This window comes from Phyllostomus hastatus, unplaced genomic scaffold, assembly GCF_019186645.2.
Source record: "Phyllostomus hastatus isolate PE091 unplaced genomic scaffold, TTU_PhHast_1.1 phas_contig_495, whole genome shotgun sequence".
In the NCBI taxonomy this organism is placed as follows: domain Eukaryota; kingdom Metazoa; phylum Chordata; class Mammalia; order Chiroptera; family Phyllostomidae; genus Phyllostomus; species Phyllostomus hastatus.
Genome location: NW_025333895.1, coordinates 5,400,314 through 5,423,486, shown reverse-complemented (window position 1 = coordinate 5,423,486; position 23,173 = coordinate 5,400,314). Strand labels below are relative to the sequence as shown.

At 61.6% G+C, this 23,173-nt stretch overlaps 3 protein-coding genes across 4 annotated transcripts; 2 read left to right on the top strand and 1 right to left on the bottom strand.

The window, feature by feature from the left end:
- The first annotated feature begins 798 nt into the window (after positions 1-798).
- ASB6 (ankyrin repeat and SOCS box containing 6) lies at positions 799-5,565 on the top strand. Of its 2 annotated transcripts, XM_045846268.1 has the most exons (6): positions 804-1,065; positions 1,964-2,145; positions 3,119-3,225; positions 3,320-3,428; positions 3,886-3,972; positions 4,134-5,565. In XM_045846268.1, the coding sequence occupies exons 1-6, from the start codon at positions 953-955 to the stop codon at positions 4,799-4,801; spliced, it is 1,266 nt and encodes a 421-aa protein (XP_045702224.1). In that variant the 5' UTR covers positions 804-952; the 3' UTR covers positions 4,802-5,565. The 2 variants fall into 2 exon arrangements, with proteins under 2 accessions (XP_045702225.1, XP_045702224.1); XM_045846269.1 differs by lacking the exon at positions 3,320-3,428 and having other exon boundaries at positions 799-1,065; positions 4,134-4,238.
- A 396-nt stretch (positions 5,566-5,961) lies between these two features.
- On the bottom strand, positions 5,962-12,767 carry NTMT1 (N-terminal Xaa-Pro-Lys N-methyltransferase 1). Its single transcript, XM_045846270.1, has 5 exons — positions 12,625-12,767; positions 11,195-11,281; positions 8,754-8,966; positions 7,677-7,929; positions 5,962-6,818 (listed from the first exon to the last, which is right to left on the bottom strand). The coding sequence occupies exons 3-5, from the start codon at positions 8,913-8,915 to the stop codon at positions 6,562-6,564; spliced, it is 672 nt and encodes a 223-aa protein (XP_045702226.1). The 5' UTR covers positions 8,916-8,966; positions 11,195-11,281; positions 12,625-12,767; the 3' UTR covers positions 5,962-6,561.
- A 3,550-nt stretch (positions 12,768-16,317) lies between these two features.
- On the top strand, positions 16,318-22,896 carry CUNH9orf50 (chromosome unknown C9orf50 homolog). Its single transcript, XM_045845913.1, has 7 exons — positions 16,318-16,804; positions 17,074-17,167; positions 17,277-17,390; positions 20,174-20,334; positions 21,857-22,028; positions 22,211-22,385; positions 22,687-22,896. The coding sequence occupies exons 1-7, from the start codon at positions 16,318-16,320 to the stop codon at positions 22,792-22,794; spliced, it is 1,311 nt and encodes a 436-aa protein (XP_045701869.1). The 3' UTR covers positions 22,795-22,896.
- The last annotated feature ends 277 nt before the right edge of the window (positions 22,897-23,173 follow it).

The window sequence follows — 23,173 nt, the reverse complement described above, 5'->3', positions numbered from 1 at the left end:
CAGTGGAAGGGGAGGCAAAATGAGGCGTGTTGAGTGGCCGATGGGGGTTTTAATTAGCTTGTCATCTGATCTGCAAAACAACCTTGTAAACCTAACAATACCAACGGTGTGTAATTATCCATCCCCTGCTGTATACTTGACCCCACTCGGACCCCAGAGCAGGACCTGGGCAAGCTTTCGATGGGGTGTTCTTGTCAATGGTTTTGCTCTTGTTGGAGGAGGCTTATGGTGCCCATTTTAATGTCTAATGTCTTTAAATGTGACTGTAACCTGATTTCCTCCCCTCAACAACTCTCGCCTCTGGCACGTGCCGGGTGGGAGAGACTCCCAAGCCCGCATGGCGAGGGCGGTGGGAGGCCAAGGCCGGGATCACACACCTCTTCATAACGGACTTCCCAAAATCATGAAGAGGTCATGGTTCCATAACGGAGCTTGAGGTTGGGGAGGTTCAAACACGTGGCCCAAAGGAAGATGCCGAAAAGGAAGATGCCTGGTCCTAGGCCAGGGCTGCAGTCAGGGCACTGGCCGGGCCGTGCAATGGGCGGAGCTCGGACGTCGCCCAGCGGCCGCGGACGGGATCGCAGGGCGGAGCAGGGCCGGGCCAGGAAGAGGCGAGAGCGCCTCGGGCTGGGATCCGGCTTGGCAGGGAGTTCGCGCGCTTCACTCCCGGGTCGGTCCGCCAGACACCTCCGGCTCGCGCGCCGGGACGCGCCGCGGTCCTCCGAGCCAGCAGGGGCCGCTGTTGCCCACGCTCATTTCCGGGGTCGAAGCGAGCCGGAAGTCACCGCGAAAGTTACTTCCGGCAAGGAGCTGCGGGTGCGGCGGCGGACCCGGCAGGAGAGGAGCTTAACCAGAACAGGCCCCGCCAGTCCCGCGGCCGTTCGTCCCGCCCAGTCGGTGTCCCAGCCTCGGCAGAAGGTGTGGCCGCCCTGCCGCGCCCGGGGCCGCCGCGATGCCGTTCCTGCACGGCTTCCGGAGGATCATCTTCGAGTACCAGCCGCTGGTGGATGCGATTCTGAGCTCCCTGGGGATCCAGGACCCGGAGCGGCAGGAGCCCCTGGACGGGTAACTCGCTCTCTTCCTGCCGGTCGGGGCCGCTCCGACCTGGCTCTGCTTCCTTTTAATTCTCACTACAAGCCGGGTGGGGAGCGGGGTATCTGAGTCCCCACCGTACAGATACGAGATAGGGCGGGGCCCGAGTCACGCGACTTCGAGTGCTAGCCGCGCCCCGGGCAGGCGGTGCAGGGCCCCAGTGCACCGAGGGCTGGAGAGCGGGCGGGGCCTCTGCCTCAGTGCCCACCCTGTTGCAACTACACCCAGAGTTGCAAAGGAGCAGGGTGGCATTTATGAAGACCTCAATTTGTATCCGCAGTGCCAAAATGAACTTTCTGCACCTGAGTTAGCATTTTGTATAGACAGTAATAGGCCTCTCGGTGAACGCGAGGAGAAGGTGTCAGAAAGTGCGTCATTCAGGGTTATGTCGGGGAGCTAAGCAAGACCCCTCGCCTTCCTGATGCTCATGCGACAGAGGGGAGAGGCCGACGGTCATGGAAAGTACCTAGGATTTCGGAGGAAAGGGGGCTCAGGTGCGGGTTTGCAGGGACCCGTCGGAATTTCAAACACAGTGGCGGTTATGGTTCTGTCCGGGGACTTTGGTGGAAACGCAGGCTTCCGTCAGCGCTGTTCTCTTCACTTTGAGGCTTGTCCTGAAAGTGCAGTACAAAGTGTTTCCTTAACTGCGAGGCTGTCTGGGGTGGGTGGGGGTAGGGCAGCACAGCGAGCTGCAGGGCTTATATTTCCATAGTCCCAGAATGTCTGTTTTGCGCCCGTGGGGCACTGGGCACTCGCCAGGGCTGGGGAGGTGACAAAAGGAGACTAAAGGCCACCCACCCACAGGGTGCCCGGGCCAGCTGGGCCCGCAGCTGTTCCCACACTCAGCTGGTCCGCCTCTCTCCTGCGCCAGGCCCAGTTACGTCGCCAGCGAGGAGGGCCGACTGCTTGTTCTCACTGAGCTTCTGGAGAGAAAGGCCCACTCTCCCTTCTACCAGGAAGGCGTGAGCAATGCCCTGCTGAAGATGGCCGAGCTGGGGCTGACCCAGGCGGCCGATGTCCTCCTGCGGCACGGGGCCAACCTCAACTTTGAAGGTCAGGGGGAACCGCATGGGGCTGGAGTGGGTGGGCGGCTTCCGTGGAGCCCTGCTCCCGCTGGGCAGCCAGCCCTTTGGGCTCTGCTGACTGTTCTCTTAGAAGCTACTTCCCTCGTTTGTCTCACAGCTGTGGACTAGGGAAACCCACACTGGGCGACCTCCCATCCCCCCACCCGCCGGGCTTTAAATGGCCCTCTCCACCTCTGGTCCCAGAGCAAGTTTGTTGCTGCTTCTACCATGGCATTGACTTAGCAGATCTTCCCAGCTCCCAGCTAATTCCCTGCTTCCATTAGTGTGAAAATGCAGCTGCTGGCACTGTGCCCAGAGCTCAGGGAAGGTAATTTCCTGCCTCTTATTCTGAGCCATCTTGCATTTTTGTTCCTGCCGCAGGAGGTGGGGAGGAGGTCACACCTGGCATACGTCACAGGGGGACTGTGTTGGCATCTGGCTGTAGGTGCGGGCGGCGGGGCAGGGCGGGGCGGGGCGGCACTTCCCTCTCTGGCTCCCCCAGGGAAGGCAGGGTCAGTGAGGAGGCTGCGAGGCCAGCTCACAACCAAACGGGGGGCTGTGTGCTGGCCCGCGATGTGGCCGGGCACGCCTCCTCTCCCATTTGAGGACAGGCTCAGAGGCTGCGGGCTGCGGGAGGGTCAAGGGGCTGAGGGCCAGCTTCGAGAAGCTGCCAGTCTGGGCACCCTCCCGAGAGCCGGGAGGAGGTGCCAGGTTGTGTGGCCCCAGAGGGAACTGGAGCCCAGACAGACCGAGGACAGTGTCCCCTAGAACGCCCCCAGGACCAGAGACTAGGTCTGACCCCAGAGCCTGAGCTGTAGTATCCGATGAGGACAACTGTGTTGTGACAGAGCCCGGCCTCCTGTGCTGGCGGTGCTGGGCCCAGGCTGCCGGGCCAGGGCCTGGGGTCCCGCAGGAACGTGCCGCCGATAGGCAGGCCTGACCGGGCTGTGTCTGTGCCTTAGACCCGGTCACCTACTACACGGCGCTGCACATCGCTGTCCTGCGCAACCAGCCCGACATGGTGGAGCTGCTGGTGCGCCACGGGGCCGACATCAACCGGAGGGACCGGGTGAGAGCCGGGCCCAGCCCGCTGTGAAGTGGGGGGTGCGGGAGGGAGCTGCGAGCAGCCTGCAGGACGACCTGGCTGTGCTTTCTTGGCCCAGATCCATGAGAGCAGCCCCCTGGACCTGGCCAGTGAGGAGCCGGAGCGCCTGCCCTGCCTGCAGCGCCTCCTGGAACTTGGGGCAGACGTCAACGCAGCCGACAAGCATGGTGGGCACCTCCCGTGGGAAGGCAGAACAGCCCTGGGCCTGGGCACCTTGTGAGGGGAGCAGGGGTACCCCAGGACGACAGGTGGGCAGGCACAGCACGGCCCGGGGTGTGCGCTCAGGTGCACCTTGCTGGCTCACAGAGGCTCTGGAGAGAATGCAGCCGTTGGCCCCACGCCAGCCCCGGGAAGGCTTCTGTAGCGGGGTGGGGGGTGGGGCGCTTGGCTTCTGAGGGAACTATGTCTCAGGCAGCTTCTCAGGGTCCAGAAAATCTCTGCCTCTCCTGGCCCTCACGCTCTGATGTGTGCGGGTGGAAAGAGGACGGCCAGAGAGCGGTGGCCCTCAGCCCGAGCGGAGAGGGCAGTCCTTTCCAAAGGTCATTTGCCGATCTCCCTCCACCCGTGGGCTTGCCCCGCCCCAGCCTCCCCAGCCTCCCACGCTCACTGCTGCTCCCTCCCCAGGAAAGACTGCTCTGCTCCACGCACTGGCCAGCAGCGACGGGGTGCAGATCCACAACACCGAGAACATCCGCCTGCTGCTGGAAGGAGGTGAGGCCGGTCTCCGGCTGTCCCTGGCTGTCCCCAAGCCCCGTGCTGTCACCGGGCCCTCACCCCAGGGCCTGCAGGCTCTCCCTGCACCCAAACACCGAGCGGTACATTAAGGGCGTGTGGGCTTCTCCGAGCTTCTGTTCTCCTGTCCGCTCCTCCAGGGGCCGACATCAAGGCGACCACCAAAGACGGGGACACCGTGTTCACCTGCATCATCTTCCTGCTCGGTGAGACGGTGGGCGGGGACAAAGAGGAGGCCCAGATGATCAACCGCTTCTGCTTCCAAGTCACGCAGCTGCTGCTGGCCCACGGGGCCGACCCCAGCGAGTGCCCGGCCCACGAGTCCCTCACCCACATCTGCCTCAAGAGCTTCAAGGCGCACCTGCCGCTGCTGCGCTTCCTGCTGGAGTCCGGGGCCGCCTACAACTGCTCCCTGCATGGCGCGTCCTGCTGGTCCGGCTTCCACGTCGTCTTCGACCGGCTCTGCTCCCACCCCGGCTGCGCCGAGGACGAGAGCCACGCGGACCTCCTGCGCAAGGCCGAGACCGTCCTGGACCTCATGGTGACCAATTCCCAAAAGCTCCAGCTGCCCGAGAACTTCGACATCCATCCTGTGGGCAGCCTGGCGGAGAAGATCCAGGCCCTTCACTTCTCCCTGAGGCAGCTGGACAGCTACCCCCCGCCCCTCAAGCACCTGTGCCGCGTGTACATCCGGCTCTACCTCCAGCCGTGGCCCGTGGACGCGAAGGTCAGAGCCCTCCCGCTGCCTGACAGGCTCAAGTGGTACCTCCTCAGCGAGCACAGCAGCCCGGCCGAAGAGGACATGTGACCACGCCCGGGCTGCAGGGGACAGGGCCCGGGCCCTCCGTCAGCCCGCCGGTGGACCCCAGTACCTGTGGCGGCCTCAGAGGGAACCTGCGGTCCTGCCTGGCCAGGAGGTGCAGGCTGGAAAGGAGACTTGACCCTCGGTGCAGAGAGCGCCAGGCAGAGCCCGGCCGCTGCGGGCACCCCGGTGGGGAAAGGCTGCACGTCTGTCAGGGGGACTGACCCCTTCCCTGGGCAGCCCCCACCCAGGTTCTCAGGTCGCATTGGCCGAAATAACTGGGTGCGGGTCTGGGCCGCGTTTGAAGGGACTGCTGGACATTCCCAGAAGCGGGGGAGCCCTGAGCCCAGGTCCTCGGCTGAGAGCTACATGGGGACAGAGCTGAAGCCTGAAGGAAGCTGGGGGGCCACCCAGCAGAGGTCCTGCCCTGCACAGAAGTGCATCGGTGGGCTGGGGAGAGCCGAGTGGCCTGCAGCTCTGGGGCCTGGACACCTGGGGCCCCGCCCACCCAGGCTTGGGGCTGCACTCCGTGCCAAACCCAGGGTCTTGGGGACCACGCCTTCTGCTCCAGAAGCAATCATGTGTGACCAGGGACAGCCCTTTCCAGACTGTCCCGTCTGGCGGAGAAAGCGACCAGGATGGAAAGCCAGCCGTGCCGCCCAGTGCGGAGTCCCCATGAAGCTCTCTCGGTCCTGGTGGTTACGAATTGTGCAAACGCCTTGGAAGTGAGCTGAGGCAACTAAATAACATATTTATATTACCAAATCAAACTGGGTTCTCTTGGCCTTCAAGGTCCTCGGTGACATCCCTGCCGCCCAGTTTGGGGGAGGGGCCGGACAACGGCCAGGAAGGGGGTGCTTGGTGCAAGCAGACACTGCATTAGGGTCGAGTAGCCAGCACGCGTCTGTGAAGGGAAGTGCCACTCCAGTCTGGCGGGGCCTTCACGGCACGGGGGCTCACCCTTCTCTGTTTTTAAAGGTTTATTTTTTTCTCATTCAAGGTGGGGGTGGGGGGCGAGGGAGAGGAACATCCATGCGAGAGACTCACCAATAGGCTGCCTCCTGCGCGCGCCCCGACCCAGGATTGGGCATGTGCCCTGACTGGGGATTGAACCAGCAACCTTTCGGTTACAGTAGGACACTCCAACTGAGCCCCACAGACCAGCACAGAGTCACCCTCTTTTATTTTGAAATGAAACGCGAGCCAAGGAGGAGCCACAGGGCATGGCAAAACGAGGTTGCAGACCTCTTTCCTCACCGCAGGCTGCTGTTCGCCACCTCCGGGCCCTGGCACCAAAGGGCCCTGGCACCAAAGGGCGTGGGCCGTCACCCTCCCACCAGCTGCAGGTAGCGCAGTGCTGGCTGCTCCAGCGGCCCGGCCCGCCCCTCCCCGCTAGGTCGTGTCCTCCACTGAGGTAAGAGGGTTCTTGCCTCTGAAGGCAGCCAGGCCCGTGCCCCGAAGGCCTGGTGACGGCGGCGGCGGGGACCCAGGGGCCTGCTGCCGTGTTCCCACAGGCCGGCTCTGCCCAGTCCCCGCCCGGGGCAGCAGGGCCGGGTTCCTGCCCCACTGCCCGTCCAGCCGCACTCCCCGGTGGGTCCCAGTGTCCGGTAGAAGAGGCTGTGTGGTGAGTGGGCGGCAAGCAGGCAGGTGTATCCGGGCCTCACCCAACACTGCGAACCACCAGTGTGGATGGGGCCTCCGGGTGGCCCCTGGCCGCCAGCCCCCCGCCCCGCACGGGTCCTCTCGCTCCTGCGCCCGCCCGCCCGTCATCTCAGGGCCAGGCTGTACACGTGGTAGATCTCGTCGGGCAGGTTCTCCTGCCGCTCCTGGGCCAGGAGGCTGAGGCCCGCGCTGCGGACGATCCCGTGCACCACCTGGAGGTCCCGGCACACGCTGCTGTCCACGTCGTCCAGGATCACGCCCTCCTGGGCCATGTTGTCCTTGATGACGATGATGCCGTTGGGGCGCAGGCCCCGCTTGCAGCGCCGCAGGAACTCGGCCAGGTGCTGGTCGGTCAGGTGGCCTATGGGGCGGGGGCAGGGGTGCTGAGGGGGGCGCAGGCGCGCACACCCCGCTGGGCGCTCCCTTCAGCCACCCCATCCTGACCTAGCTGAGCACGCACTGGTGCTCCACACCGGGGCCTCGCGGGCACTCTCGACAGCCCGGGGGGGCTGGCTGACCCCCAGTGGTGGAGGACGGATGTGGCCCGGAAGTCACCTTCCCAGGGGCGATCACGAAGCAGGCTGCCGGGATTTCACCCTGACGGGGGACACCTACCACCACACACACCCACCCCTCCTAGGCCTGGACTGGCCAAGTGGGCCAGACTTCTTTCCCTCCCTACACTGAAACGCCACTGAGTGGGGGCCAGGCCCAGCATGTCCCAGCAGGGCAGTGCTCCCGGCCTTGGGGCGGGTGGCTGGTCACCGGGACGGCGGCCTGCTCTGCTGCTGGGTCGGCAGCCCGGAAGAGCACCCTGGGTGCGCCGCTGTCAGCCTGAGTGGGTGCAGCACAGGACGGCAGAGCCGGGCTCCTCCCTGCCAACAGCAGGGACCGCCCGAGCCTCAGCGCTTCCTCTTAGTAGAAGCCCCGTTTCACAAAATCTCCTGTCCGTGCTCTTTGTGAGGTGGTTAATGGTCACGTACATTTTTCAACAACCCCCCCACCCCCGCACCGTGGGCTGCAGCAGGTACTGAGTTAAACCAACATGGAAGGAGAGGCACTTTCCCGGTGGCGAGCCCCGCGGTCCTGGGAGCGCAGGGCGGACGGGAGGAGCCCCCGCCGCGGGGGCACCAGCCCCGGGACCCCAGGGGGGGCCTCCAGTCTCCGCGGTGGGAGACGCGCGGGGCCGAGGGGGCGGCGGCAGCAGCGGGACGCTCACCTATCACCCACTGGATCCAGATGACGTCGTAGGACTCGGGCTCGGGGCTGAAGTCCTGCAGCCCGCAGCAGAAGTAGTTCCTCACCCGCTTGCCCTCCTCGCCCAGGTAGGTCTTCGCTTTGACCAGGAAGTCCTCCGTCACGTCCACCATGTCCACCACGCGGAAGAGGGGCAGGAGCAGCCGCTTCGTGATCCTCCCGATGCCCGCGCCGCAGTCCAGGGCGCAGGAGGTCCCCGTCTTGTTCGGGCCTTCCTGAAACGCGGGAAGGGAGGCGGAGACGCGCTCAGGGTGGGAAGGGTGAGAGGGCCGGAGGGTCCCCATCATGCCGGGGGGTGGGGGGGGGCCTGGGAGTAATCACATCTAAACGGGGCACAGGCTGGCAGCCGGCACCAGTGGGGGCGTCAGTGGGTGGGAACGTGACGTGATTTTTCTGGGTCACAGATTTCTAAAATGAAAGCCAACTTCCACTTAGAGGTGCTGACTTGAAGAGGGGCATTCGTGTCCTCTCCTGACACCCCCTTAAAATGACAGCACAGAGAATAGAATAGAAAGAATTTGATCAGGGAGGGAACAGGAGAGGGCGATGGGTAAGCACATGCGCAGTTTTAACAAACTTGGGGCGATGGAAAGTGGGCGGAGGAGAGACATGGGGTAGACTGGTGGGGGGCGGGCAGCAGCCTCCAGCGCCTGCTGAGGGACAGACAGGAAGGGACAGGACCAGGAGGCTCCAGCCACAGGGGAAGGCGGTGGGCGGAGCCTACCTTCAGCAGAACAGCCAACGGCCAGGGCCCAAATGCCCACGCACATGGCGGCCAGAGAACAAAGGTTCCATCCCCGGAAAAACTGGAAACTCAGAGGAGGACTACCCCATTCTGGCGCCAGGGAGCCCCCCCAAATCACAACCAGCTCACGCCTGGTGACCTTGAGGGCCCGTCCACAGTCCGCCTGCTGCCCCCTGCCCTTTGTCCGAGGCATAGGTGGCAGACAGTGACGCACAGCCTCGGACCCCTCGTGGAACGGGGAAGACGGGTGCCGGCCACGCCCTGCCCTCCCGGAGGGCACCCAGGCCCGCCTACCCTCAGAAACCGCTGCAGGAACTTCTGGGAGCTGCCGATGTCTATGCTGGAGATGTGGCCATAGCCCCCGAGCATGCCGTCCACCGTCGGCGGGACCTCCTTCCAGTACATCTCGGCCTTCGAGTAGAACTGCTTCTCGTCTTCTATCACCTCACTCGTCATGCTGTCGCCAACCCCGGCTCCGCTCAGACACACACTCAGCAGCGGTGCTTCCTGGGTAAACACGAGCGCGTCAGCCAGGTCGAGGGCCCGAGTCTCACAGCACGCTTCACTGGCCGCACGGTCCGGCCTGGCGCAGAGGGACGTCCAGTCCCCCCCAACCTGCTGCTACCCTTTGGAGGGCAGCGCCCCCCTCTCTTGCACTGAAGTCATTTCACAAAGCTATGGTCACATCAGAGCAAGAGACACAGAGGCCCGGCTCCCAGTGCTCCTCTACTCTACAGGCCGCCTGGCGCGGCGGCTTCTGACCCCAGGGGACGGGGGTCTGACCTTCACTGAAGAGGAAGGACCGCGAGGCCAGGAGCCCAAGCCTGCTGCGGCGGGTGTTTGGCTGATCCTGGGAGGGGCCTGGGCGGTCCCCACACCCCCCTTCTTCCCATTCGCCAGCGCAGAAGCTAGCTCACTGTGGGGACCGGTCCCTCACCGATGGTCCGCCAGGACACTGCAGGCACGTGCTGCGAATGGGCGGGCAGACAGACGCAGCTAGACACAGCCCCGCTGTGAGGGCTGTGAGGGCTGCGACGTCCAGGACACCAGAAGATTGCACCCGGGGGGCCCCCTCCGCTGGGGTCAGGGAAGGCACCCCGGGGAGCGGCGTCAGCTGCAGCCAAGGGTGAGGAGGAGCTCGAGGAGCAAGCGGGACAAGCCCCGGGAGGAAGAGCGCACGCAGAGTCCTGGCAACTGGAAACTCCAGGCCCCGTGGGTCCCATAGAGTGGTTTACGTCTCACCCTGAAGCGTGCTGGGTGAGCAGTGGGACGGCTCGGGGCTAAGCGGGGAGCGACACAGGAAGGTGTGTGTTTCTGGAAGACAGTGGTGGCAGCCGCACGGACCGCTGGGGCAAGGGCGAGAGCAGGCACTGATGGGCGTGTTGTTGCCATACGCACAGAGGGGGACCAGCAAGGAGCAGCTGGGCGCTGGCAGAGGGCTCAGGCCCCCCACACTGCCAGAGGGTGGCTCAGCAGCCCCTCACTCAGCCTGCCAGCCCACCTCAGGCCCGGGAGGGACCCAGGGTCCCCTCGCCGCCCTGGGGCACCGGCACACGTCCCCCCACATAGGCGCTGCTCTGCTTGCTGTGGGGCTTGTGCACTTCAAGTCCGGCCCCGACCCCCGACCCTGGAGAGCTTGCCGCCCGGTAGGAGAGACGGGGCAAACATGAACCCCGAGGACCCTCGCTGGGCCAGAAAGAGCCGTGGAAACTCGGAGGACGGAGGGTCCCTCCTGAAGGGCGGACCGGGCAGCAGCCGAGAGGAGGGGCGCAAAGAGCAGCACCGTGTTCCTCTGGCACCCCGTGTGGCGCGTGGGTGTCCACAAAGCCTTCGCTTCCCATGAGACGCACAGAGTAAACCTGGGGCCACGCACTCTCGGGGCTCTACTCTCTCTGCCCATCTGTTTCCCTTGCCCCCCACCCCCACGTGAGCCCCCTGAGGGCAGGGTCGTTACTCTGTACACCGTTAGTCCGGCACCCGATTCAAGGCGGCTGTTTGCTGACCGGCTGTTGACTGAATCACAGAGTGAGTCTCCTGTGGCTACAGCCAGTTTCCGCTTTTAAGAAAATCCCGTAGATAAAAACCCGACCACTCAAAACCGGGGACACTGAAGGCCATTACCGACAATATAATTTTTGCTTTACCAAAGAGCCGTATAACATGATTCCTTTAAATGTCAGATCCCCTGAATAACCTAATTTACAAGAGTTCCAGTTTCGAGCAGCTTCTGGGAACAAGCCAGGGGAGGCACATCCACGCCGGGAAACGGCAGGTGTAACTCTGACATTTGTTCTAAGAGCCGAGTCATTAGCGGACGTGACTCCTGAGGCCCTGTCTGCACTTTGCTTCTCCCGGTGTGGGCAGGGCGGCAACCGCAGGGTCGTCAGCCAGACAGCCCTCTGGCACCCTGCCGGGCCCGCGGTGAGGAGCCGCACAGCTTCAGGGCCGGGAAGGGGCCGGAGCACAGCTGGGCTGCATGGGCGCTCCAGGCGAGCCCCCAGAGGAGGACAGGAACCCCTCACTCACAGTGCACTCCTGCTCCTCAGCAGGGAGGGTGTGTCTGCTCATCATCCTTCATGGTCATCCGCCACCTTCTCTCCGCCCCCCCCACCCCAAGGTGTCAGGGCAGCACCTGCTGCCCCAGCGACCTCTCCCTGCCCGGGGTCCTGGCAGTCACCGCAGTCTCCAGGAGAAAGCCTGGGAGCCACGGGAGGCCAGGGCCTGCCTGAGCTTACCTCCTCCTCCTGGAGGCCTGCCGGCCGGGGCCTGTTCTCCCTGGGTCCGTGTGTCTGCAGCTGGACATAGGAGAACGGCAGCGTGCTCTGTGACAAGGCAGGGGAAGGAGGGAGGGAGGGAGGAAAAAATCAGGGGGAAGCATTAAGACACAAACGAAGGCTCTGAGGGAGCCAGGCCGGAGCCAGGCTCTGCCCCTCCCCGGCTGCGAGGGCTCGGGTAAGACACTGAACCTCAGGGACAGAAGTCCCCTTCCTGTAAAACAGGAGCAGCAATGCTGACTTTAGGGCGAGGCCGAGGTGATGAGAGGTGGACAGAAAAGCATAAATGCTGGGCGCCTATTACCTCCGCCTTAGAAATCTCTGTTAAATGAGATCCTCATCCATAATCTCTGCCAATTGTGAAGGTCGGAGAGACAAACGCAGGGAAGCGCCCTGTGCACTGCTGAGCATTGGACCCGCCGAAGGGACTGTCACTGACATGCTGGGTGGTGGGTCCGTCCAGCGGCCCAAAGGGCGCTGGGCTGCAGGGGAGGGAAGGACGCTTTCCGAGATGCCATCTTCGTGACTCTATGGCTTCGGGTTTCTGCCAAAGCGTCCCGCGTGGACCCTCCGACCCTCCCACAGCCGCCAGCTGGAGACAAAACCCACTGCGTTGCAGGAGTGAGGTGCCTCGGACACACCCAGGAGACGAGGAACAGAACTAAGGAGGGAACCCCAGTGTCTCGGCGCCGTCGGGGCCGAGTCCTCCCAGGGGTCACACACCCCACCGGCAACGGTCTGTACATCCAGACCGGCTGCACCGCCGCCCCACCCCGTGGCCCAGCGGCCTCTGGCCCCGCCGTCTCTTTCTACCCCTTATTAGACAGCCGGCGAAACGGGCGTCCTGGGAGGGATCACACGGTGGGCCGGCAGCAAAGCCAGGCCTTTCGGTGTGACAGCCTCTCCGCGCACAGGCTGACCTTGGCTCCAAGGTCTCCCGGCGGCGAACTGTCCTCTGCGCGGCCCCTGTGTCTGGCCATCTCTGGGGCGGGGTCGGGGTGAAATACGATAGCGACTCCTGTGTCACGGGCACTGCCTCGCGCCCGGCTCCGAAGTGAGCATTCTACTGAATCCTGGCACCCACCCTGCGGGTGCGTGCGGTCCTTACCCCCGCGTCTCAGAGGGGACACCAAGGCTGAGAGAAGGGAAGGGGCTTGCTGCGGCCCGGGGACCTGCGTCGGGGCCCGGGGGTGCCTGCGCCAGGCTTCGGGTGCCCCGACCTGCCTCCGCGACCCCCACCCGCGGCCCGAAACCTTCCCCGAGCGCGCACGTGCGGCACGCCGGGCCGTCCAGCGCCGGGTCGCGTAACGAACCGCGGCCGCAGGGCGCCGAGACAGTTGGGGGTCAGGGCCCCCCTGGCCGCCGCCCCCACTCCGCCTCGCGCTACTCACCCCGGGCGGGGGCTCCCGGGACCCGGAAGAAGAGGACGGGGTGAGAGAAAGAGAGGGCGGCGGCAGCGAAGAGCCCAGAAGCCCACAGCCACCTCGGTCACACCACGACCAGACACGACACCTCGCGGCGCGCGCTGCCTTTGTCCGCTCACGTCAGTTCCGGGTGCTCGGAGGGGGCGGGGCCTTGTTGGCTCCGCCCCGCGTCGGCTTGCCCCGCCCCTTGGTCTCCTGACCTAACTTGACTTCTGTGTCCTATGCGAGTGAGAACGGGCGCAGCGTCCACTCTCTCCCGTCTCCAGCCCGGGCACCGGTTCGTTTGGAGGCTCAAGGCTGGACTTTTAAAAACGAGTGTTCTGTAAGCTTCCCACTGGGTAGAGTGAGTGGGGAGACTTTTCCCCTCAAATCCCATGCATAACAATTAGCATCTTAATACAGATCCAAAAAGGAAAGAAGAAAAAAAGAAATACCTTAGCAGTGCCAAGGGGTTGCCACCCTCAAATAAGCAGAACAAGTCCACGAAGTTTACATTTCAAAAAGTCTTCCCTTCCTTGGGGTCCTCCCATATAACAGAAATTCGGGAATTTCAGGCAGCCTTGATGGCAATAGGAGATCGCCCGCAGCTGGACCTGGTGCAGGTCCGGGAGCCTCAGTCTCCTCGCCCGCCAGGCAGATGGAATTAACTGCTCACCTGCCAACTCCGCGAGGAGTTGGGACGTGTGGGACGTTGCAATTCAAGGCTTCAGGCCTGCCCTTGCCATTATAGCGACGACATCCGTCCTAAGTCCATTTGTCTTACACTGACATTCTCGTCTTAGATTGTCAGCACAGCACCTTCCTCTGAGTGGTGCACACGGGAGGTGCTTGAACTGTGTTTGCTTTAATGAGGTGACGGCTATGTGGCGGGGTGCAGAAAAGGCCCACCTGTGGAGTCCCCCAAATCTGTCCATGTCCATATTACTTGGCATCCTCTCTAGGGTACTCCAGGTCCAACTTGGGTCCCCTTTCAAGCTTCGTTTTCCATGTCTCTAGGGGAAGGGAATGGTGGGTAATGTCAGTTGCCTGGGGTGTCTATAATCTTATATTGGGGGCCGCTCTGAGTTTAGCCATTTTGGAGGTTCCTAAAAATCCACTCCTGCTTTTATTTCCTGTCCACAGAAAAGGAAGTCCCCTCCCTGTACCCTGACCCCAAGGCCTTTCCAGGTCTGGCCAGCCCACCCCCAACCTCAAAGCTTCTTGCATTTCTGAATTCCCAAATCTTGAACATAGTAGTTGCTCAATCAACATTTATAGCAAGCAAGGGGCTGGAGGGCTCCTTAGAAGTCACCTAGTTAGCCTGGTGTTCCTCATCCATTTTTTTAAAAACTCACATATCCTCAAAATAAATATCAGCTCTAGCTGGTGTGGCTCAGTGGATTGAGCACCAGTCTGTGAACCAAAAGGTTGCCTGGTTCAACTCCCAGTCAGGGCACGTGCTTGGGTTGTGGGTCAGGTCCCCAGTTGGCGGCGCGTGAGAAGCAACCACACATCGATGTTTCTCTCCCTCTCTTTCTCTCTCTTTCTCTAAAAATAAATACAATATTTAAAAAATAAATATCAAACTTTCTCACTTTCCCCACTCACTATTCTAACTTCCCAAAGAGGTATTTCTTCCCATCCCTGGCTGAGGAGTATTTGCAAGAAATGGAACACATACTCTGTGACGCCTCCTCCAGGCAGATGCCTTGTAATTTGATTCACAAAGTTTGGGTTTTGTTTTTGTTTTTTTTAATTTTCAGATCATGAAATTATACCATGCCAATGAAATTACTTGTCCAAATTACCCTTGTCCCTCACTCAAACTTCACAGTTCAAGCCCTTTCCCAACAGTCCATTTTCCCACGGAGCCCCAGCAAAGGGGAGACTGGTCCGGGGTTGCATAGCACACAGAGGCGGAACGTGGTCCCCAGGTGGATTCTCTGGGATTCCAAGCCCACTGCCTTGGTGCTGCCCAGCCTTCCGCTGGAAGTTCTCCTTCTAGAACCACCAGCCCTAGCATGCCCTACCTGGGCCTCCCTGGTCTGGAGTGGGTAGCTGAACCCTGGCCCCTCCATCCCCGGCACGGGCATGGCTGCTCTGATCAGCAGTTCCCCCACCACCGGGTGACTGCAGCCTTGGCATCCTGAGCACAACTGCCCCGCCCTCTGTCCCCAGGCCTCAGTGCCCGCTGCTCCTCACGTAGCCTTGGGTGCGGGGCGGATCACAATGACCCTGAAGAGGCCCTGAAGGCGGCAGGGAGGGGCCAGCAGAGACCAGGCCGGGAAGATGGGCTCTCGCATCCTGCCACCTGTTGGCAGGATGCCGCCTGTTGGCATCTCACCAGCCACCTGCTGAGGGCTCTACACTCCCCGGGACCTTCTCCGCCCCCACCCCCAAGGCACACTAGGGTGAGTGGCACTATCAGGAGCCAGCTCGGAGCCAACAGCCTGTGGGAGCAGGGTGTGGTGAGGAGGAAGCAGGCTCTGAGACCCCCAGGGTCAGGATCTGGGGGCAGGGCTGGGGTTCTGTCTCCCAAAGGGAAAGTTTGTTAAAAGTATGAGTCTTAGCCCCACCCAGACCTAGCACCGTATTTTGCCGTGTATAATGCGCACCCACGTTTTTGGCCCAAACTCTCAGGAAAATTCTTTTGTTTTCATTTTCAATTCAGTTTCCTTTCTTTCTTTCTTTCTTTCTTTCTTTCTTTCTTTCTTTCTTTCTTTCTTTCTTTCTTTCTTTCTATTTAGAAACAGAACCAATGATCCTATTCCGGGGTATTATTTTGCCTATGGATATCGTTATTGCTTTCTAGAGTTACACTTTTAAGGCATACGCATACAATAAAAGAATTACAAACGTTTGGATAGACACGGAATTAGTACCACCCATGTATAATGCGCATCCTTGTTTTCCCCTCAGCAATTTGGGCCAACATGTGCACTATACATGGCAAAGCACGGTAAATCAGGAGCTGGGGCATCTGTGTTTTCGACAAGCTCCCCACCCGCGGGTGGGGGTGGGGAGGCCCCAGCAGGAGGCAGGCGCTGAGCAGCTGTCTCCTTTCCTGCGGGTCCCGGGTTCTAGGAACGGTTCTCTCCCTCGTTCCTAGGAGGGCGAGGGTTAGTAACAGTAACAGCCTCCACGACTTTACACTGCAGTGAGGGAGATGCTTCCTGCCACGTGACTGACGTGAGGCTGTTGCACTCTCCGAGGGGCGGGGCTCTGTTATCCCCGTTCCACGGATGAGGCCGCCCAGCGGAGCCCGTCAGTGGGCTTCCTCCAGGTCACAAAGCTAATGAGTAGTGGAGCTGCGGCTAAATTCTAAATGAATCTTTTAAAATCCTCATCATAATAGCAGCTAGTGTTTGCTGAGCACTGGCGATGTGCCCCACATTACTCTAACCCACTTACGTGTGCCGGCTCATTGGAACGTCACAGCAACTCAAAAAAAAAGGTGGGTGCTCTTACCGTCACCACCCTCCAAGTGAGGACACAGAGGCTGGGCGAGCTCTAGTCTGAAGCCGCTCCGTGTCTGGCGAGCCCGGGATGTTACCCCCAAACCACGCTGCCTCGCCCTCGGCACGATGGCCTGGGGGCTGGTCTGCGCCCTGCTCTCCACTGCACACGGCAACCCCCGCCCCCACTGGCTTGAGGATGCCCTGAGCTGAGTACGGGCCAGACATGCCCTGGCGTCACCCCACCCTCCGCGCCCAGCAGGTGGCGCCCAAGGGGTTCCCTGGCGAGGGGGCGCGCCGAAGGAGAGACCTGGGGCTGCCGGGGCCGCCGCCTCCGCGTGACCTCCGATCCGTGCCTGGCGCGTGGAGATCTCGGGGCTCGAGGGCCTCGAGGGGCAGCCCCGAGTGGTGGCCGGCCTCCAGTGGCGAGTCCTCGCACACAGAGCCAGGGGTGGATGTCTGGCGTCCCGGGCTGCGCCTGCCCCCTCTGCCCGCCATGAGCCCGCGGGCGGCGCGGAGCAGGACGGGGCTGAGGTCGCTGCTGCTGTCGCCCCCGCACCCCAGGCCTGAAGAGTGCGAGGACTCCTGGAGGGGCTCGGCCAGGAAGACCTCGGGCTCCTTGGGCTCCCTCATAGGAGAGTTCCTCCCTCGAAAGTTCCGGGAGTTCCTGAGCCAGCTCGGTGCGGAGTGGGTTGAGCAGCCGCCGCCGCCGAGTGAGGCCCTTGCTGGGTCCCCAGGGGGCTGGGCAACGGGGCTGAGTTGTTTCCAGTGGGGAGGCCCCCGCCACCGTCCTAAGAATGATGCTAACATTAGTTGAGTTCCTGGCGGAGTTCGGACAGCCATGTCTGGGGGCGGGTCTGCCACTGCCCATCTTGAAGGAATGAAGAAACTGAGGCCAAAGGCTATAGAACTAGGAAGACCCTGGTAAGGACTGCCCCCAAACAAAGGCTGCTAACTGTTTCCATCTCCTCCTGGCTCCCAGCATCCTCAGAAGCGCCATATCCTCGGTGCGTGTCCGAGTGCTGGGGAGGGTACTCTCCTCCGAGCCCAGACTGCTCCTTCCTCCCAGACCTGCGGTGAGTGTCAGGGGCCTGCTGGGGGGTGGGGGGAGACAGGGTTGTCATCGGTGCTCCAAGGGTGGGGACCCTGGCCACTCATGCCGGATGTGGCCTCTTTGTCTTCAAGGGGCCGGTCATTGAACTTCCAGAATAGTCTTAAGAAGAGTTCGCTTGATCAGATACCTACCCTGGGGCTGCTGAGGAGGGATCGAGAAGCCACCAAGGTCAAAAAGGCCGACAGGTGAGTTCCGGGGGGATGGGGTGGGGAGGGAGGAGATAGAGCATTTCTCTGCTCCCTTTCTTCCTTCTGTCTTTCGCCCACAAGTTTACCTATGTATCCACCTAGTCGTCCATCTGCGTGGGCTCCCATGAATCGGGTCTTCTGCCAGAACATTCACAGTCCGCCTGTGGATCCACCCATCCTCCCACCCATCCATCCCACCCTCCACTCGTTCATCGCTGCATCCATCCATCCTTCCGTGAAGCAGGTTTTCTCCCAACACATTTGGGAATCATCCATCCACACCTGTGAACCCATCCACCCATCAGTTAGGTCTCCTACCAACACATTTATAATTCATGCACGAATCCATTTGTATTTTCATTTTCCCCTTTACCCATCCACCTTGCATGCATCTTATCTGCAAACAAGGTCTTACACCCTGTTCAGGAACCCCCATCCATCCGTCCACCCATCTGGTGGGTCAGCCACTCACCTATTCGCAGACGCCCACAATGTTATCCACGGACCCGCCCACAATGTTATCCATGGACCCAATGTGTAGATCAATCACCTGCAAGTTCTTCTAGCCACTTACAGACCCGGGACACTGGCTGTCTCATCCAGTCACGAAGCCATCTGCCAGCCTACATGCCCATGTACATACTCATTCACCCACCCATCCATGTAATCATTCATCCATCCATCCACACATCTCCCCATCCTCCTAGACCTAGTTCTTCCGTTCAGACCTTTTTTTTTTTAAAGGTTTTGTTTTTTGTTTGTATTTTGTTGTTGATGGTTGTGGGGATATTGTTGGGTTTTTTTTAAGATTTTACTTACTTATTGTTAGAGAGGGAAAGGAGGGAGAAAGAGAGAGAGAAACATCAATGTGCAGTTGCTGGGGGTCATGGCCTGCAACCCAGGCATGTGCCCTGACTGGAAATCGAACCTGCGACACTTTGGTTCGCAGCCCGCGCTCAATCCACTGAGCTACACCAGCCAGGGGCCATTCAGACCTTTTCACTAGTCCAGCCATCCACCTACCCACCCACCAGTCTTCCATCCTTTTACCCATTCCACCATCCATTCATCCATTTCTTCCTCTACCATTGATTACGTCTTATTTTATTATGTCGAATATTGGGGGAAATAAAATAAGGGATGGAGACAGGAGAAGAAACCATAACTCTGATGGAGGAGGGAAAGAAGGCAGAAAAACAGCTTCCGGCTTAAACGGGCTTAAACAGGGGTGAAGGGTGAAGAGCGCTGAGCAGGAGTTTAGAGACCAACAGAGTAAATACACGACACACGCACTGTTCCTTCTAATCCTGCACCCGTGGCAGACAGTACTAATGGATCACAGCGCTTCTCCCCACTGACACCGTGCTCCAGGCAGACACTGACGATGCATCGGAGTAGGAGCCGGAAACGAAACACACTTGCCAGCCCGGGAAATTACTCCGGCCAGATAAACACACTGCTCCTCGCAAGACATAATAAAGAAACGTATGGCTCTCAAGGGCTCAACCGTGAGAAAAGCAGGGAAGGCTACATTCTCTGTGCTCCATAGTCGAGAGCTAGTGCTCAAGCACTTTCCGGTGCGGAAGATTCCCTGGTGGGCCTCGGGGTGGGGGCAATGTGGGGTGCACTAGAACAGGCTCCAGCAGCCTTTGAGAGGAGACACTGAGGTGCCAGGGCGTGGGCAGAGCTGGGGTGCCTTGGCCTGGCCCTGAGGCCAGCACAGAGCGGGTGTTGCTATGCCAACGGCTGTCAGATGAGCAGGTCCCAGGGCTGCAGCCAGGCGCTGTCTCGGACACCTCCTGCCAGCCAGGCTCTTTCGTGGGCTGATGCAAAGCATCCCCTCTGGGTCCGCGCAGGCGGGAAGATGTGGTCAGATGAACAGGCGCAGATGTAGTGATGTGCATGTACCTACGGTCAAACATGGCCTTTCTGAATCAGAGAACCGTGGGTGGATCAGGCAGGCCCTCCTGCGGCCTTGGCCTTGAGGACAAAATTAGTAACAACGCATGTAACAATAACAGATCCCCTTTACTGAGAGCACAGAGCCTGGGCTAGATGCTTCCCACAAGCTATGTGATGCTCACCAAACTCTTCTAAGGATGTTATTATCATGCCCATCCATGGTTTATATAATCATTTAAAGGGGACACTACAGGGGGAGACTCAAGGGCTGGCCCCCACAGAGCACACTGCTGAGAGGGGGTATCATGGAGGCTGCAAATTATAGTGAGCACAGCTCCCAGTTGGAGATGTTCACCCCGGCCCCACAGACCCTCGGCGGGGTGCTCTGCTGTTCCTCTCACCTCCGCACAGCCCTGGCTGGTGGGCAGGCCTGGGGTCCACCGTGCGGATCAGAGAACCAGAGCTCAGGAGAGCTGGGATCGGAACCCAGGGCTGCCTGGCTCCTGAGACCCTGCCTTTGCTCCCTCTGCGGAAATGCCCGTACAGAAGAGCGCCGGCTCTGGAACCGGGATTCAAAGCTTGGCTCCATCCCTCGCTGGCTTTGTGACCTTGGGCACGTTGAAAAAAAAAACAAACCTCTCTGTGCCTCAGTTTCCCCGTCTGTAAAATGGGAATGGTGACCGTACGTCAAGGAGGTGTGCGGGCTGGGTGGGGCTGTGTGCCTGGCACGCGGGAAGTGCTCGGGAAAGGCCAGTAGCTGTGACCGTGAGGTCTGCACGGTGAGCTGCAGTCTGGTGGACGTGCGTTGTTGGGGTGGAGGGGGGGCCCAGGGGGTTCGGGCCCCGGCCCTCCCCTCTCACTCTCGCCTATTTCTGCAGGCCCCACGGTCTCCAGGTGCCCAAGCTCAAGGCTGAGCTCACCCACAGCTCCTCGGAGGAAGGCTCCGGGCACCACAGGCGGTGCAGTCCCTTCCGAGTGCGGTTCGCTGACGAGACCGTATGGGACACGGCGTTCCGCTACTGGGAGCGCAGCCGTGCACGTGAGCAGTTGGGGCGGGGAGCCCCACACTCCACAGAGTTCCAGCCTGCAGCTGGGGGAACGGACCCTGCGGCCCTGGGTGCTGGGAGGCAGGCACCGGCCCGCAAAGGCCGAAAGGCTGCTCTGCTGAGCCCGCAGAGGAGGCACCTGACCTGGCCTCTCCGGAGGATGTCAGGGTGGCCTTCGAGGACGAAGTCGAGGGTCCGAGGTCCGGTAGAAGTGTCCCAAAAACAGGTGGCACCAGGCAGCAGCCACAGCATGGGACCAGGACACCATGGCTGCCCAGACCTTGCCGGACGCGGAGGCACTCTTGCCCCCAGGGTTCTCACAGGCCGCAGCCTGCCGACCCGGATCCGGCTCCCCGTGTGGCTTGCAGGGGGGCTGGTGGCGGTGGGAGGGCACCAGAAGCATCTTCCTCCCGTATTCGTGAAAGCAGAGTTGGGTGAGGGGGTGTCCAGAAAGTTCCAGAAGATTAGGGGAGACCAGCCCCACCGGGTCTGGCAAAGAAGCCAGGAGCCCGCAGGCCTGGGTCCGCAGCAGACCTCTGCCGTCCGCGAGCTCTCTCGACGAAGGAACGGGACAGCCTGTGTGCTGGGGCGCGGCTTCCCGTGGAGGTCGCCAAAGCGCCCTCTCTCCGCCTGCCCTGCTTCTTCTCTCCTCAAGCTCCAGCAGCGACCCTGGGGGCCGCGACCTCCGACGGTCAACAGTCTGCGTCTCTTTTTTTTGAGCACCTACTAGGTGCAGTTTCAGGAAACGGCCGCCCAGAGCCTAGCTGTAGCCCTAAAAACCAGGACTGTCACCGGCTCGGGGGGGATCCCTGAGGGTCCCAGGAAGCTGCAGAGAGAAACTGTGACTTTACCCAACTTCCGGTTGTGTGATGAGGACACCAAGGGCCTGAACAGATGGCACAGCCACCAAGAAGAGACGCCAGAGGGAGCCCGGCCACTCTGGGGGTCCAGGGCAACCTCGGGTGGTGCCCTGAGGCGCCTGGAGAAACAGCTTCGTGTAAATGGCGGTTGCCGGGCACAGGAGAGCTGCCTGGCCAGCCACCGGCCAGGGGAACTGTGCCTGCACCCCAGGGCGCCAGACTGGGGCTCTGTGGGTGTTTCCCAGCCACTCCCATCCTCAGGATCCCTGCTGGGTCAGAAGGGTCACTGTTGGTTGGGCAGGGAATTCTCCCAGCCCCCAGAACCCCCTCCATCCCCACGGGAGAATCAGTACCCTCCCCCGGACCTCCATTGTGGGGTGACTGGTCTTCCCATGGTAGAAAAGGGGGGCCATTTGGGGCTGGAGCAGGAGTGGTGTGGGGGTGCAGGGGCAGACTGGGTAATAAAGGCAAAAACAGTCACACAAGAGAGTTTTAAAAACTGAGCCTTCTCTGGAGGTACCCAGAAGGCGCTGGGGAGCCTTGGGTTTCCATGGAGACTGGCTCTGCCAGCCTTGCCTGCCAGAGGGAGGAGGGGAGAGCTGGGGGGGGTACCCCCTCCCTCAGGAGAGCTCTCACAGTGCCCTCTCCCCTCCAGTCCAGCAGGGCATCACCGGGACCAGGCCAGCCACCCCGTCGGAGGCGGCATTGGAGCGTGCATTTGGGAGCGTCGGGAGATGGGTGGAGAGTTTGCCCAGTGGAGCCCTGGACTTCCAGGCCAAGGAGGAGGCCGCGGCCAGCTCCCTGTTCAGCTGGGACAGCCCCAGCCTGTGAGGCTTCGGGGAAGGGCTGGGGTTCCCACGCATCCCCCCTCCTCACTTTGTAGAGCTCCCGGCCCGCGGTCCGGCCGGCTGCGGGCAGGCCACGGGCCTGGGCCCTTGAGGGCCTCGCCAGCCACGGACGGACCTGGGACCTGGGCTCCACGCAGCTCACAGGCTGCTGTCCCCCCCAGGCCCATCCCGGAGCTGGAAGACTACCTCTTTGAGGACACCTCTATGAACAGCAGCCTGCCCTACATCCCCAGGGCCAGCACCCAGCGGCAGCAGAGAGACCACAAAAGCTTTCTGGGTGCCCACAGCATTCTCAACCCGGTGGGCAAACCGCCCTGCTCCTGGAGCCAGAAACTGGTGAGTACCTGTGGGCAGCCAGCCGCCTGGAGCACCCCGGTCCGGTGGGCGGGGCGGGGAGCAAGTGCCAGGTGGAGCCTCCCCACATGCTTGGCTGAGGGGCGGGTCTGGAGCTGGGCTGCCTGCTTCAGATCCCAGCTCCGTAGGAGCAAGCTGTCTTTGCATTTTGGTTTCTTTATCTCTAAAATGGGGTTGGGTTCCTGCCCCCTAGTGCTGAGGCCCCAGGAGCCCTGTCTCCTGCCCAGGAACCGCCCCCTCCCCCGCCCCCGCCCAGGCCCCAGCTGGTCTTTTCTCCCTCTAGGAGTCCTTCCTGCCCAGCCTGGAGCTGCACAGGTTCCTGAACCGAGGCCGCCCAAAGGGGTACCAGCTCCTGCTGCCCTCAGTGACACGGCAGCAGGCTCAGCGATGAAAGGCTTCCGGAGCTGAGCCCGGGTGTGTACGCGTGCCGGGGGTGAGGACAGGCCGGCCTTAGCCCACAAATAAATGTGCATCCCAGGTGCCTGGAACCTGTTGCCAGGTCCCACCCTCCAAGCCTCTCCAGGTGCCTGGTTCTGCTGACCTCTAGGGGGCCCGGACCATGGGGAGGGTTGGGGGGTGGGGTCACAGCCGAGATGAGGTTGAAGGGCGGGGGCAAGGCATCCCCAGGGGTCAGGGTTGGTTCTAAGTGAATCCCTCTTCTGGAAGGTGGGAGATCCCGCCACACACCTCAAACCTGGGACCGAGCCTCTGTCCGTCTGGATCAGCCCACACCTGAAGCAGACACCTGGGCTGGCCTCCATCTCTGATGG

Bases quoted from the DNA above. Each gene is read 5' to 3' on its own strand.
- ASB6 (XM_045846268.1), top strand. From the start codon at position 953: ATGCCGTTCCTGCACGGCTTCCGGAGGATCATCTTCGAGTACCAGCCG. The intron at 3,226-3,319 runs GTGAGAGCCGGG...TTCTTGGCCCAG, and splicing joins ACATCAACCGGAGGGACCGG to ATCCATGAGAGCAGCCCCCT. The intron at 3,973-4,133 runs GTGAGGCCGGTC...CCGCTCCTCCAG, and splicing joins CCGCCTGCTGCTGGAAGGAG to GGGCCGACATCAAGGCGACC.
- NTMT1 (XM_045846270.1), bottom strand. From the start codon at position 8,915: ATGACGAGTGAGGTGATAGAAGACGAGAAGCAGTTCTACTCGAAGGCC. The intron at 7,930-8,753 runs GTAGGCGGGCCT...CCCGCGTTTCAG, and splicing joins TCCTGCAGCGGTTTCTGAGG to GAAGGCCCGAACAAGACGGG. The intron at 6,819-7,676 runs GTGAGCGTCCCG...CCCGCCCCATAG, and splicing joins CTGGATCCAGTGGGTGATAG to GCCACCTGACCGACCAGCAC.
- CUNH9orf50 (XM_045845913.1), top strand. From the start codon at position 16,318: ATGCCCTGGCGTCACCCCACCCTCCGCGCCCAGCAGGTGGCGCCCAAG. The intron at 17,168-17,276 runs GTGAGTGTCAGG...TTTGTCTTCAAG, and splicing joins TCCTTCCTCCCAGACCTGCG to GGGCCGGTCATTGAACTTCC. The intron at 22,386-22,686 runs GTGAGTACCTGT...TTCTCCCTCTAG, and splicing joins GCTCCTGGAGCCAGAAACTG to GAGTCCTTCCTGCCCAGCCT.